This window comes from Rhagoletis zephyria, unplaced genomic scaffold (assembly GCF_001687245.7).
Source record: "Rhagoletis zephyria isolate East Lansing unplaced genomic scaffold, Rhagoletis_zephyria_1.1 Rzeph_scaffold_00209, whole genome shotgun sequence".
Taxonomy (NCBI): domain Eukaryota; kingdom Metazoa; phylum Arthropoda; class Insecta; order Diptera; family Tephritidae; genus Rhagoletis; species Rhagoletis zephyria.
In genome coordinates, this window is record NW_016157293.1 from 215,400 (window position 1) to 229,656 (window position 14,257).

At 38.7% G+C, this 14,257-nt stretch overlaps 1 protein-coding gene across 2 annotated transcripts in view; it reads left to right on the plus strand.

Moving 5' to 3' along the window:
* Nucleotides 1–14,257, plus strand: part of LOC108358120 (uncharacterized) — a 310,350-nt gene that overhangs the window by 186,201 nt on the left and 109,892 nt on the right. For both annotated transcript variants that reach the window (XM_017609286.1, XM_017609287.1), the window contains one exon: nt 7,316–7,514. In XM_017609286.1, the coding sequence (XP_017464775.1) occupies nt 7,316–7,514 (199 nt within the window). The remainder of the gene's footprint in view (nt 1–7,315; nt 7,515–14,257) is intronic.

Below are 14,257 nucleotides of genomic sequence, written 5' to 3' on the forward strand. Positions count from 1 at the left end.
AGGAGAAAACGTAGCGAATGTAGCCCTATGGACGAACAACTTCTAAGATACTTCGCCGACCTAAACGGGGTTAGATCGCCGAAACAACAGCCCTTGGTCGGGTAAAACCCGAGTCATTCCGGTACGTAGAACCGGCTGTCGTGGGAATGTGCTTGGTGCCCTGTAATCTTACCCGCTGATGGCAAAAACAGTCGTGAAAAGTTATCAATAATGTTTTTTAGTTGCCCTTCCTCGCTGACCTGCATTCGTTTGCCGAAGTACTTAATTGTTCTTTTATTCAATTCAATTCAATGGAATCTCTCGAAGCCATTCTCTACCAAGGAGGGCATTGCAATCACCTCGAACGATGTATATTTTCACCCGCTTTGATGCCACCGTGACCCACACGAAACCCAAACAGTCCAACGGAGTTTCACAATATCTAACAAATTATGTGTCAGTCGGTTTAACTTTACAGTGCCCAAAATGCTTTCTGTCGTCAGCCAAACTTATTATTGTTACCGGAGCGCCGGTGTCGATTTCAAACAAAATCATCAGGCCATTTACGGCTACCCTCCTCATTATTTTCTTTCGTTTCGATTCAGCATCTTCATTACCGCCCCCGCTTACTTTGAACAACTCCTCCACAACTTTTTCTTATGTTATATGATTTAGCGTTCTCTTTCTTTTAAAGCACATTTTCCTCAAATGACCTTTCTTCTTACAGCAATGACAAATTGCCTCTTTATATTTACATTCGTTTGTCTCGTGGGAAATGTTCCCACATACCGTCAGATTTTGGTTTCTCTTTTTTTGCACAGTTTTGTGTTCTGTCTATGCTTTGCTTTCCTCTTATTCCTCCTTATTAACTTCACCTAGAGGCACCTGTTTTTGCAGTTCACCTTCTTCTCTTTCTGCTAATTCATATACACATGCTATTTGAATTGCGTCAACCAAGGTTACAACTTTTTTTCCAGCAATCGGCTTTGAATCTTCGGGTTTTGCAAACCAAAAACAAATTGATTCCTTTATGCGGTATCCGCATACATACCAAAATTCGGCGCAGCGCCACTAAAACTCAGAACACGTCTCCTCGACTTTTTGTTTGCGCGAGTGAAATCTATAATTTTCTAGGATTTCATTGTGGGATTGGGATTGAAGTGCTCTTCTAGCAACTTCAGGATCGCCTCGTACTCCATATTTTCCGGTGTATTCGGCAATGCTTTATCACACAGTACATCATACACTGCTGTACCCATATAGTGCAGCAAAAATTGTCGTTTCTTTGCGGCATCTGCTTCAAATATTTCTAACGGCGTTCCAAACCTCTTGACCAAACGACTCCCAGTAGTAATTTTTGCATCGAATGAGTCAAAAGTAAACGATGCACTTGCCATTTTGACTGCGACATGCGAAGCATAATCAGCCTTAAGTTTAGTAAAGTTGTGTTACGTTTAAGAAGTTGTGTGAAGTTATGCGAAGTATGCATAATCAGACCTTCACCCTTCCAATTACGTAATTCGGCATACAAAATTTTGAAAGCGAAAAACCTCATGACGAACGATCGGTGCCTTCTCTAATATTTATCGGATATATGTCGAAATTTAACAGCCAAAACAAAATAATAAAAAACAAAAAAAGATTTATTGCCGTAGTTAATAAAATAGTAATTAATAAAATATTGTCTCTATATTAAAATGTGTGATGATAACCAGGGAACGGATGTTATGGAAATTCCCTTTTTTTTGCTAAACAAGATTATATTCGATTAAGAATGTCCACGATTTAACTTTCCCTGATTCCATATATGGGGCGTTGCATACCAAAACGGACGGGGTTCACACTTCATGTGTTTGATTTGTTTCCCATTTTTAGAGTTGATGCATAAACATAAATAATAAATAAATATGAAATTTGAGCTTGATTAATAGATTTTTAAAAACTTTGCAGCACAGAAACAAAAACAAATCGATTTAATAGTTTTCCAAATATCTCGAGAACGGGGCGAGGAAAAAATTTGAAAAAAAATCACACATACACAAATCCAAATTGAAATGAAAAGAAAGATGTTTAAAACTTTTTTTCTTGAAAAATGTTTCACGTACAAATTTTGCTATAAAAAAATACTCTATGTTGAGCAAAATGAGTACATTACAAATTTTTTAATTTTTTTTTAGAATTTTTTTGAGTATGCAGTTTTGGTATAATAAAGTGCAAGGTTTAAGCGGTTGCAAAACTGGTGTTAATTTTTTTTTTAATTTTCTTTTAAAACGTTTTTGCGCATTTTCTTCCATAAGAAAAAAGCGCAAAAAGCCGTCAGCATAAAAAAATATTAAAAAACAACGCAATTTTGAAGTAGCTTAAAACTTGCACTTTATTATACTAAAATGTAATGGGCTACAAAAATGCATACTCAAAAATATTCTTAAAGAAATTTGTAAATTTGTAATTTGTAATGTGCTAATTTTACTCAAGTTCGCTGTAAAAACAATTCATAACTCAAATTATAGTAGAGTTCACCCCATAATACTTTACTTAAATATTGCGCAATACTCAGAGCTACCATTGTGATTTTAATCGCCGCGTTCCCGAGATATTTGGAAAATTATTAAAGCGATTTGTTTTTGTTTTTGTGCTGTAAAGTTTTTAAAAAGGTATTAATCGAGCTCAAATTTCATATTTAGGCACTTGGCACATTACGCGCCTAATCAAAGTAGAGTAATCGTTTCATCATACCGAAACGAATGCATGACGACTCGACTTCTGCACACTTGCACGCCCTGCATAAGTCACCAGCTAATAAACAATTTCTACACATAACCCATTTTTTGGCAGTTCTTTCGCAACACGCACTTCCGCAAATATTTCTGCTCTGAAATATTGCGTAAACGCTTGTGGTTTAATGCAATTTGCACGAATTTTAGCACGAAATCATTCATTTCCAATTATTTTCTATTGAATTGACAAATGAATTTTATTTCCAACACAAAAAAGTAAACAAATGACGATTTCAAAACTGCAAGCGCCTTACAATGTTGGGCGCTTCGATTCATGATGCTTTTATGATTAGGCGCAAACAAGATTTTGAATCGTAATCTACAGAGCTTCATTGAAATACATGGGTTCGGCATAAAAGCTTTATACTTTAGTATGCCGAAACGATTACACTACTATGATTAGGAGCTTAATGTACGGAGTGCCTTATTTATAATTTATGTTTATGCATCAAACCTAAAAATTTGAAGTTTTTATCTTTTTACTTGTAATATAAACATTTTTAAAATAGATGTATTTTTGATTATTTTTATGTTTTCGTATTTTTTAGTGCCTTCTTTTGCCTTTTCTAGCCTATTTCGTTATTTTTTTTGCCTTTTTTATATAGGTTTTTAGGTCCTAAAAATCCGTTCCCTGAAATCAAATTAAAATTAAAATAAATTAAAATATTTTTTTTTTTGTTATTTTATGGCCTTATAACAATTATATTCAACAATTTTTATTGAGCTCGAGGCCGTTTTTAATGAAAAACTTATTGTGGAAAAGCAACAATAATTTGAAAAAATGGTAGAAGTGATAGCTATTTTGGAAATCACCACATTTCCTCATCAGACTTCTTTCAGTAGGATTCGAACCGACGATCCCACTGACTCAGCCAGTTGCCTACGCACTGTGCTAAGCTAGCCTTGTAAATTATCGTTGCTTTTTCGTCACTTTTCCATTTGCTAAGCCAACACAATCAAGCGCAGCTATTCCGCTACGATTTACACTTGATCATGTGGTTGTTGGTTTTCCTTCCTACTGAAGGAAGTCTGATGAGGAAATGTGGTGATTCCGAAATAGCTATCACTTCTACCATTTTTTCAAATTATTGTTGCTTTTCCACAATAAGTTTTTCATTAAAAACGGCCTCGAGCTCAATAAAAATTGTTGAATAAATTAAAATAGTAATAAATAGCGAAGAACATTAAGTAGAGCTGCCAAAAGAATTACGAATGTGCCGTGGAAACAAGGTAATTCACGAATTACGTGGCGAATTACTTAGAGAGCGAATTGCGAATGTGGAAACGTCGTATAGGTCTCAGATCGGTTCTAACATCACAAAGTAGTTTCTGTGAAAATTGCAAATAGAGGGTATTGAATGTAAGCTATCGTTTTGTTTATTTGCTAGAGTTTCTAAAATATTGCCAAAAACACGATTTTTTGACAATTTTACCTTATGTGGTCTATAAAAGCCTTCTCTTTCCTATTTAGTTATAGTTTTGCAAAATAATTCAATGAATATCATCATTGGGTGCACGCATGGACAGATTACGAGCACACAATGGGCTAGCTTTTCTCAATATTCATCGCAGTCTAGATGTTAATAGCTTTGTTACACACGCTTTCCGGGCTGCTCCGGTGATTAGAGCGTAAAAATAAGTTGCTCTCACAAGTGTCAAAAATGTGTCAATACGCGCCCAGAGCGCGAGGAACGCAAAAAAAACCCATTTCGTGCCCGGAATCAACAAATACCTACATTTCTGAAACTTAGTGCTATTTTCCATTTGTGTATTTTACGAAATTTGTTTTCGGATGTAAGCAAACAGTCCGGCCTGTTTCCAGCATGAAGAAGAAGACATTTACGATTCAAAAGTGGAACTCTCTATTGCCCATTTTTCTAGCGCGAGGAACGCTTTCTGGGCTGTTGTGGGCACCCGCGGGATCACGCGGGCTCGGGTGAAACAAACCCAATGTTGACTCAGTATTAAAATAATTTTTATCTATACCTCGGTGAATTGCATGTAACTCTTCTTTGAGCTTTCTAAATTATATTCACAATTAAATACAATATGCTCTACTCTAAATAAAACAATGATGTTCTTGGTTGTTACGAATGACTTTACATAAAATGCCCTCTAAAGGGAAATCCTGAGGCCGGCCCTGGTATGTATGTATTTAGAATCTTTATATTGTGGTAAATAAATAAACTAGGTGAAACCTCGGTTTATTCGATTGTAAAAATCCGGTTTACTCGGTACTCGGATTCAATATTTATAAAAAAAATGCCTAAAAATATTCGAAAGAACTGGTTGAACCCGGTTTGCAAATACCGAGGCAGTCACTCTAATAGTTATTTACACAGGTTCTGGTTGAAAAATATACGCTTTTCAGTAGTGAGAGAACAAAGTTAAGTTCGTAGTTTTTCGACATTGTCTCAACAACTGCTGTAGGAATGGGTGCGTGTTGGCGAAAGTGCGTTGTTTTGTTTGTTACGCTTTCGCGCTTTAACTACTCAACCGATCATAATGAAATTTCCCACAATGGTGTTATTTATCCGAACTTAAAAGATAGGATAGCTTTTACCCCTTTAGACAAAGCTCCAGCATACCTCTGGAAGTATTTGTGGTAGAGTACTGGAACTTGGTATGGAGATACACGAAATCGATACTATACTCATAGAAAAAATGGGGGTTATTGGAAAAAGGACTGTATTCTTTATACTACCACCTGTTACAAAATAACCTTCGATTCAAAGTAGTATGTATTTAGTAAGTTAAATGATTTATTATAATATGGGTGTCGATCGAAATGGTTTTTCCTAACTTCATGTAGGAGGGTAGCCACCTGTTTAAAAAAATTAATTAAACTTGATTTCAAAGTTTTTAGTTCAAAAATATATTGAAGCGGATTAATAAAATAAATTAATTACACGTGAAATAACATACCTTTAATCTTTACTTCCAATGGCAGTATTTTGATTTCATATAATATTATTTACTTCAAAAGCCACCAAGTGCACTACCCCAGAAGTAAAATGGACATTTTTCATATTATGGGGAACCATTAGCGCACACAAGGGGTGGGTTTTGGGGTTCAAACCCCCTCTAAAGCTAATAACCTGAAATACAAACTGTATCCTAAAGCCAGCTCTCGGAAAACTCACAAGAAATATTTTTTATTATAAAGCACTTTGCTTTTGCTGTAAATTTTCTTGAAGAAATAAATATACGAGCATTTTTTTCTTGAGAGATGCAAATTGATTTAAGAAATTTTGATAGAAGAAAATTCCTATTCCATTTCTTGTGCGCCATTTTATATGAATTTTTCGTTTTTTTTGAGAGCTCTTAAAAGTTTAACTGCGAATGAAACCTAAAAATATGCAATGCATACTCACTTACTGAGCCTAAAAGAGTTTACAACTGATATGTCCTTAACAAGGATTCGAAGATTTAATTTGCCCACTTCGAATTCGCTCCACCAAAATTGCCTACATAACAAAAATTCAAGTTCATTTAATTTCTCATCTTTCCGATAAAAAAAGAATTATTGAAATCGGTTCACGTGGTCCAAAGTTATGCGTTAGCATTACTATTCCGACGAATTGATAACCTACTCCTTTTTTCGAAGTCGGTTACAAATGTTTGAGTTTTTTGCTAATTTTATGTAAATAAATGCAATTTATGAAGCGAATTTACAGAAGTATAAACCCCTCCCAAAATATATTCCTGGGTGCGCCCCTGTGGGGAACACAATTTTGTGAATTATTGTACCCTAGAAATGGTTATTCTTAGGAATGAAAGTGTCATGACGGTGTTTACAGATAATTGCATGATCTACACTTTTGTCTAACCTATTTTTATGATAAACTTAGCTGAAAAATGGTAAATGTCAATTTATGTGACCTTTGACCTTGAATAATTTTTTTTGCAGATCTCTGGGATCGATGAGGACTTTTCACACTTCATCTATAGTAAAGGTAACTAGGGAATCCCATTCCGCATAAAAATATCAATCTTGCAAGCTTGCGGGATCGAGGTCATCAATACCACGATATGCAATAAAACTTGAAAAAATGCGTTTGCGGGATCCCGCAATATTTTAAAAATATGGTTTAAAAAGAGTACCTATTTAAAAATATTAGTCACAAGGGTTAAGATGTACTTCAATTAAATTGGCAAGTGATAATTTCTTGTAGAAAAAATTGTACTACGATTTTGAAAATCATTTTTTTTAGTTGAAAAATCCACTTCTTAAAAGATTTTCCCATATGTATTTATAATTAGTTTTATACGACAAACGACAATTACTTTCCTAGGCCTTCGCCGTGAGTAAAAAAATGCATCCTGGAATGTATAGCCCCCAAGGCCGATACATTCCTTGGTACATGACCATTTCCGACTAAAATGCTTTTAAAATATATATACTGAAATACATATACAAGTTTTTAATATATTCACAAGATAAACGTATATTGATATTAAGAAGTTGATGTGCAGGCAAAAGACAGTCTTAATTTGTACAATATATAAACAAATAAATATGAAATATGAAATAATACGTCTGTTTCATTTTAATACAGACACGGAGATTTTGACTTCATATGCAAACCGGATTTGTGTACACAACTCTATACCAATTTATGTCGAAATGCGCTGTCGTGAGCTACCACGTGAACGACGAGATTGTAATCTTCTCTCAATGTACATCAACATATATTATTTCAATGACGATGATATGGTCGCTAAAATGCATTCAATACAACTTGATGCAGTACAGGGGTAAGCAAAAATGTTTAATTGAGTATTATTATAAGCAACATATTTATCCCAAATACTACGTATTTGAATTATATTAGGAGTTGGGCTAATGATCCTCGATAACTTCAGCAAGTCATGAATTTTTCGAAAGATTTCATCAATGTTAATTTCTTATAGTTAAGAGCACTGTAAATAAAAAAATATGCGCTTATAATATGCCTCTGAAACTCAAAAATATGCACATAAAATTTGCAATAAAACTTGAAAATATGCAGTGGTATGTCGTAAACCTTAAACCACTTAAAATATATTGAGGGGGCTCGCAAGTTAGCACAAAGGTTAGGTTAGGTTAGGTTATCCTGGCTGCCCTCATCAGCGCAGGAAAGGGCACACTTAGGCCTCCATGGGCCCATTGTGATACCATATTTGAGACTCATACGTCCCTCCTCGTACCTCAGAAATTGAACCAATTTGTAGCTCTGATAAAGCGCACAAAATCGTAGATACTGGCCGAGTCCAGTTGAGCCAGACACTCGAAAGAATAGCGAAGGAGCGAGCGTCGACGGGCTCTTTCCAAGGCGGGACAGTGGCACAGGTAGTGCTCATCGCGGCAGCTACGACAGTAGTCGTTTGGCTGCAGACCCATCCTGGCAGCGTGGGTTCCCATAAGGCAGTGCCCGGTGAGAATTCCGATAACATGGCGGAGCATTGGTCGCTCCAAACGAAAGAGAGGGCGAGATCTACGCTTATCTAACCTAGGCCAGATGTGTCTCGCTATCCTGCACGTGGGCTCTGCGGACCATCTTACATTTGCCCGTTCGATAAAGTTATTCTGCAGCCAAAGTTTACAGGATGATAGCGGAATACCCGCATTACGAGCGGTACTGATCGCAGGCAGTAGGGTTCCTTTCCGAGCCAGCTCGTCCGCAACACAGTTGCCCGGTATGTCCCTATGACCTGGTACCCATACAACTCGAGTAAAGTGACTCCTTGCCAGCTCATTTAGAATACGTCTACATTCCATGACAATCTTCGATGAGGATTTGTCACAATTAAGTGCTTTGATAGCTGCCTGGCTATCAGAAAAAATAGTTACTGCATGCAGATTAGTAGGAGAATCGATCAGCCATCTAGCAGCTTCGTAGATTGCTGTTAGTTCAGCCTGAAACACGCTACAGTAATCTGGCAGACGGAAACTGAGGCTAAGTGAGAGTTCCTGCGAATATATCCCACTTCCTACCTTCAGATCTAGCTTGGAGCCATCGGTGTAGATGGCTGCTGAATCAGAATAAGAGATCAGGATTGAATCCTCCTCCCACTCACCTCTTGAGGGGATCCTTGTTTGGAAGTCATTCTTTAGTCCAGTAGACGGGACTGTGTAGTCAAGGCGCCTGAAGTTTCCTGGAAGATCTTCCAAAATTCTAGAGTGTCCAAATCTTGTATCACTCCACTTGATCAGCGCGTTTAATCTAACAGCATTACAACTTGCCTGCAGTTTGCCATATAGGTCCACAGGTAGAAAATGGAGCAAAGTCTCTAGGGCTTTAGTCGGCGTTGAGGGCAACGCCCCCGTGATCATAATGCACGCCACCCTTTGAACCTTTGTTAATCTGCTTTTGATTGTAAGTTTGTCCACGGATGGCCACCAGACCGTGATGCCATAGAATAGAATGGGACGCACCACTGCTGTGTACATCCAGTTCACGATGTGCGGCTTTAAGCCCCACTTTTTTCCTATTGCTGATTTACAGGCATACAGGGCAGTTATAGCCTTCTTGCAACGCTCTTCAACATTGCGCCGCCAAGTTAGCTTTCTGTCCAATACAACGCCCAGGTACCTAACTTCCTCCGAGAGGGCCAGGGTAACACCGCTCAGGGAAGGAAGTTGCACCTGGACGGTTTTAATTTTCTTTGTGAAAAGAACCATGACTGTTTTCCCTGGATTGACACCAAGGCCAGATTCCTTGGACCAGGTTTCCACAACGCGTAAGGCGCCTTGGACCAGATCACATAGAACTTGGGGGTGCTTACCTACCGCCGTCAGGGCCAGATCATCAGCGTAGGCAACTACCTGACAGCCCGTGCTCTGTAGCTGCGACAGCAGAGTATTCACCGTTAGATTCCACAGGAGTGGGGAGAGGACACCGCCTTGCGGGGTGCCGCGGTTTGCATACCTTGTTACCGATACCTCTCCCATCTCCGAGTATATAGTTCTGCAGCCTAGAAGGCGATGAACAAATTCTACCAGAGGGTACTCCAGACCGAGGTTAGTTAGGGCGCGGAGAACAGCTTCTGGGAGAACATTATTGAAGGCACCCTCGATGTCAAGGAATACGCCTAATGCATATTCCTTAAGCGCTAATGCCTTTTCAATGGTGCTGACAATACCATGCAAAGCTGTGTCTACAGACCTGCCTTTCCAATAGGCATGCTGACAGCTAGATAATTTACTTAAATCAATTTCTGTTCGGATCTTCACGTCCAGTAGTCTTTCCAGAACCTTCAGGAAGAAAGATGTAAGGCTAATCGGTCGAAAGTCGCTTGGCTTCACGTGGGATGGTCTGCCGCCCTTGGGAATGAACACAACCTTCGCCAGTGTCCATCCCTTGGGTATGAAGCTAAGTCTGAGACAAGCCTTATAGATTGAAACAAGCATCGGACATAGAATGTCAGACGTTGCCCGAAGTTCGGCAGGGAAGATGCCGTCCATGCCTGGAGATTTGTAGGGCTGGAAGGACCTTATGGCCCAATCTACCCTTTCTACATCAATAAAATCTATGCATTCTAAGGAGGGTCCAGAAATTGTGCGAGCGACGCCAGGCTCCTCAGTACACCCTGGAAAGTAGGCGCTCATTAGAACCTCAAGCATCTCCTCTTGGGATGATGTCCAGTCGCCATTCGCCTTCTGAATAAACATTGGGTTCGTCGGATTTTTGGCAAGCACTTTGCGCAAGCGATTACCCTCCGATTGTCCCTCTATGCTATCACAATAATCCTTCCAGGAGTCCCTTTGGGCTTTCCTGGTGGCATTCTTAAATTTCTTTAAGGCTGCTTTGTAAGCAGGCCAAGAACCATTACGCTTTGCAGCGTTGAAGAGTTTCCTGCTTTCCTTCCTTAAAGAGGCAATTTCCTTAGTCCACCAGTGTGGCTTCCTCTTTCCTCTCGGAAGTACAATTGGACAGGACGCAGAGAAGGCCGTATTACAGGCATTGGTGATGCAATCTACGGCTTCTTCAATTTGTTCCGATGAGCTTAACTCACCGAGAGAAGCAGGGTTTGCGAATAGAGGCTCCGCTTCATCAGATGGTAACAGTAAGCCGAGCCTACCGAGAGAAGCGTCGTTGAGCAGAGACTCCGATAGTACCGTCCTAAACACAGTCCAGTCGGTACGTCTCTTGTTTCTATACAAAATCGGAGCCGGAGATTCCAAAGAGATTTCGAATGAAAGGTACATATGGTCAGACAATGATTGGTCGTTTAGTACATGCCATTCCCTAATACTCTCCAAGAAAAAATTGGACGTTAAGGTAATATCTAGTACCTCCTCCCTGTTTGAGGTAACAAAGGTGGGTCTACTACCAATATTACAAATAGCTAGATCATAAGATAATATGAAGTCAAGTAATAACTCACCTCTTGGGTTGATATCGGTAGAACCCCATAACGAGTGGTGCGCGTTTGCATCGGCTCCTACCACGACGGGAAACTTCCTTAAATTGGCCTCTTTCACCACGTCCAGTAACCGAGCAGGGGGGCAATCTTGGCGATCGTGAGCCATATAGGTTGAGACCAGCCAGAGTTTGGTGGATTTTCCCTCCACATTGATGCTCACCGTGTCTTCATCGCTAAAATGAGAGAGTAAATTATAAGAAATAGTTTTCTTGATTAATATACATGCTCTGATTTTACCTGCCACTGGGGCCGACATAATTTGGTAAGCATCAGAGTTGAGTCCGCAGACCCTGTTTTTTACGACCCAGGGCTCTTGGACAAAAATTAACTCCTCCCCTTTGTCACTAAGGTGCAGGAGCAGAGCTGCGGAGGCTGCTTAGCACAAAAGCCATATTATGAATTTTTCCATTGTTAGAACATAGTTGTTTGTGGTTCAAGTCCTCTAAACATATATTTAAGCTTTTAATGTTTACGACATACAACAATACGACACTTTCGACACCGTTGTGAATACCCCAAGTGTTTTTAAGAAAATATTTTCAATTTCAATTTCAATTTCGATTTATTCAGTCTATGGCATGGTTATCTTACGGACTAGAGGTACATATACAATTTTCTTAAATCTAATGTGTACGCAGATGAAAACTGCCATAAAGGGCAAATTAAACTAACGATCAGGGTTCGGATTTGCCTCATTTTAGCCCCTCGCTCGCTCGTTAGTTTGCTCCGAGTTTGCGCAACTCACGAGCAACAGACGAGGCTGTTTGCAAACGAGCACTCGTTAAGTGAGCAGCCAGCGAGCGAGTAAGCAAACGAGGGCAGCGCAAGAGTAGAGCGGCCAGCAAACGAGGCCCTCCCCTACAAGAATTGTGTGATGGAAACTAACACATTCTCATTTATCTTACTAACACATTTGCAAATTTTGCGTTGGTTAAAAAGAGACCAATATATAAGGCCATAAGTTGGAAGAAGACGGAAGATCATATGTACACAAATGTTTACATCAGATTTTTCACACTGCCCTTTAGAATGTGATAGAAACTTGTAGGTAGCCAGTGACAGAAATCTCTATCAGCCTTGCCAGTCAAATGATTTGTCAAATGATGGTCACTGTTCTTGTAGGGTCATTAACTCTGCCCTCGCGAGGGCGTCGTTGCGAGCGTAGAACTCATTTGCAGCAGCAGTCGAGCGAGTCAAATGAGGCAAGCAGATTAGACAGGCAAACGGGTTGTTTGGTCAGCAAAAATGTATGTGATAAAAATTGCTTCGACTAAGAATTTCGAATTCGAGGATTGTATGCACACATGCAGGTATGTATATACATACATATATACACATGTGTATGGATTTATTTATGTATATATTCTCAAGCACAGAAGAATAGATGCGTGCTATTTTGACCAGTTTTATCTAGTAGGTAGGCACATATGTGCATACATATCTATGTAGGTATAATTTTTTTGATGTTCAAAAATTTCATATAAAATTTCAACTTGTACACTTAGGTCTCTTTTTATGCGGTTCTTTTTGTGCGGATTTGAATTTATGCGGTTTTTCAAACGCTTTTACGCTGTAGCGATTTTGCTTTTTTGAGAGCTTTTTTTACTTTTCTTTCAATGTGTAAGGGGCAATGCTTCTGATAAATAATTTGTCTTTGTATTCTTACATACAAGTAATTACTAAGTAATTCGGCTAAGTAACTATGTTACATATCGTAACTTCACTGAAATAGAAAAAGGCGTGACTTACTTTTTATTTATTTATTTTTTTCATAAAATGTTGTGGGGAGTTGTAATTCGATGAAATCCATTTTTATAAGTTACGACTTTTTGCATTTCAGTGACGATGTTAAGTGACGATTGTTAAGTTATTTTGCAATTCAGGTGACGATATGTATAAATGAGAATATAATACTCATAAAAATCATTATTTGGTATTTCATTTAATAAATGAGTAGGGCATTAGCATTTTCAGATGAATATTCCTGGTTTAGTCCCCATACATATGTATGTACTAGCCAATGCCCGCTTGCTTCGCGGCGCCTAATAAGACCTTTTGCGTTAGCCAATACGAAAATAGCGTTAAAAAGCAAAAGCGGTCTGTAAAGTAAACATTTTTAGTTTAAATTGAAACGAATAAAGACCAGAATCCTCCTCATACATAGGCCAAGAGCAGTAGCGCTGTGATACAATATGGAATACTAATCCCTTTCGATGTCATGAGTTTTACCGATGGTCTTATTTCCACCAGTGGTATCTCTGCAAAGCGTGCGTAATATTCTTCTATGATCTTGCAACTTCAACATTGGTCCGATGTACCATGTAAGCCAATAAAAGTCCTTATAAGGAAACTAAAGAGCACAGATGAGCGTTTTCAGTTATAAGAGGGCCAAGAATCCTGTTTCCCCCCCACAGGATGAAAAGTTTTCCCGTACATTGACTAAATGAGTCGTGTGATCTCTTAAATATCGTTCAAATGAAGCCATTGATATACCTACCGTTTGCTCTTTTTTACGGATGTGGTCGAATCCTTGTCAATTTTCCACTTTTAAAATTTTCCTTAATATTTATGAACTGGTTTCTTTGAGTCTTACTGCTGTACTAACGGCCGCCCCGAGCAATTTCGTCAATCGGAGGTAGGTGCAAGATCACATTTAAGGTGTATGAGGGCGTCAGCCAAAGGTGCGCTTACACAATGTTGCCGTCTTTACATGCATACTTAAACGAATCCTCCATTTAGCCATATGAAAAGTAAATTCGTCCAAGATAAATATAGGGCCAAAGCAGATCAAACCCCGTGTGGGTTTCTATATATTTCGGCGGCAGCGCAATCCATTAGGCCCCTTTTCTGCAAAACCACTGCTTGTCATGAAATGAATACGCATTATGAATTTCAATCAGATTTTATAAAATATAGCGGGGTCATTTTTAGGAAACGAATTTTTCATCATACAGATAGCTCACTATGCGAATTTAAACGAAATTGGTTAATAAATATGACTTTTATAAGTAACTCTACTCCAGCGCCACCAGCGTGTTGTCTAATGGGCTATAGTAGGTAGTAGGCAAGGTATAACCTCGGACAATTTGACT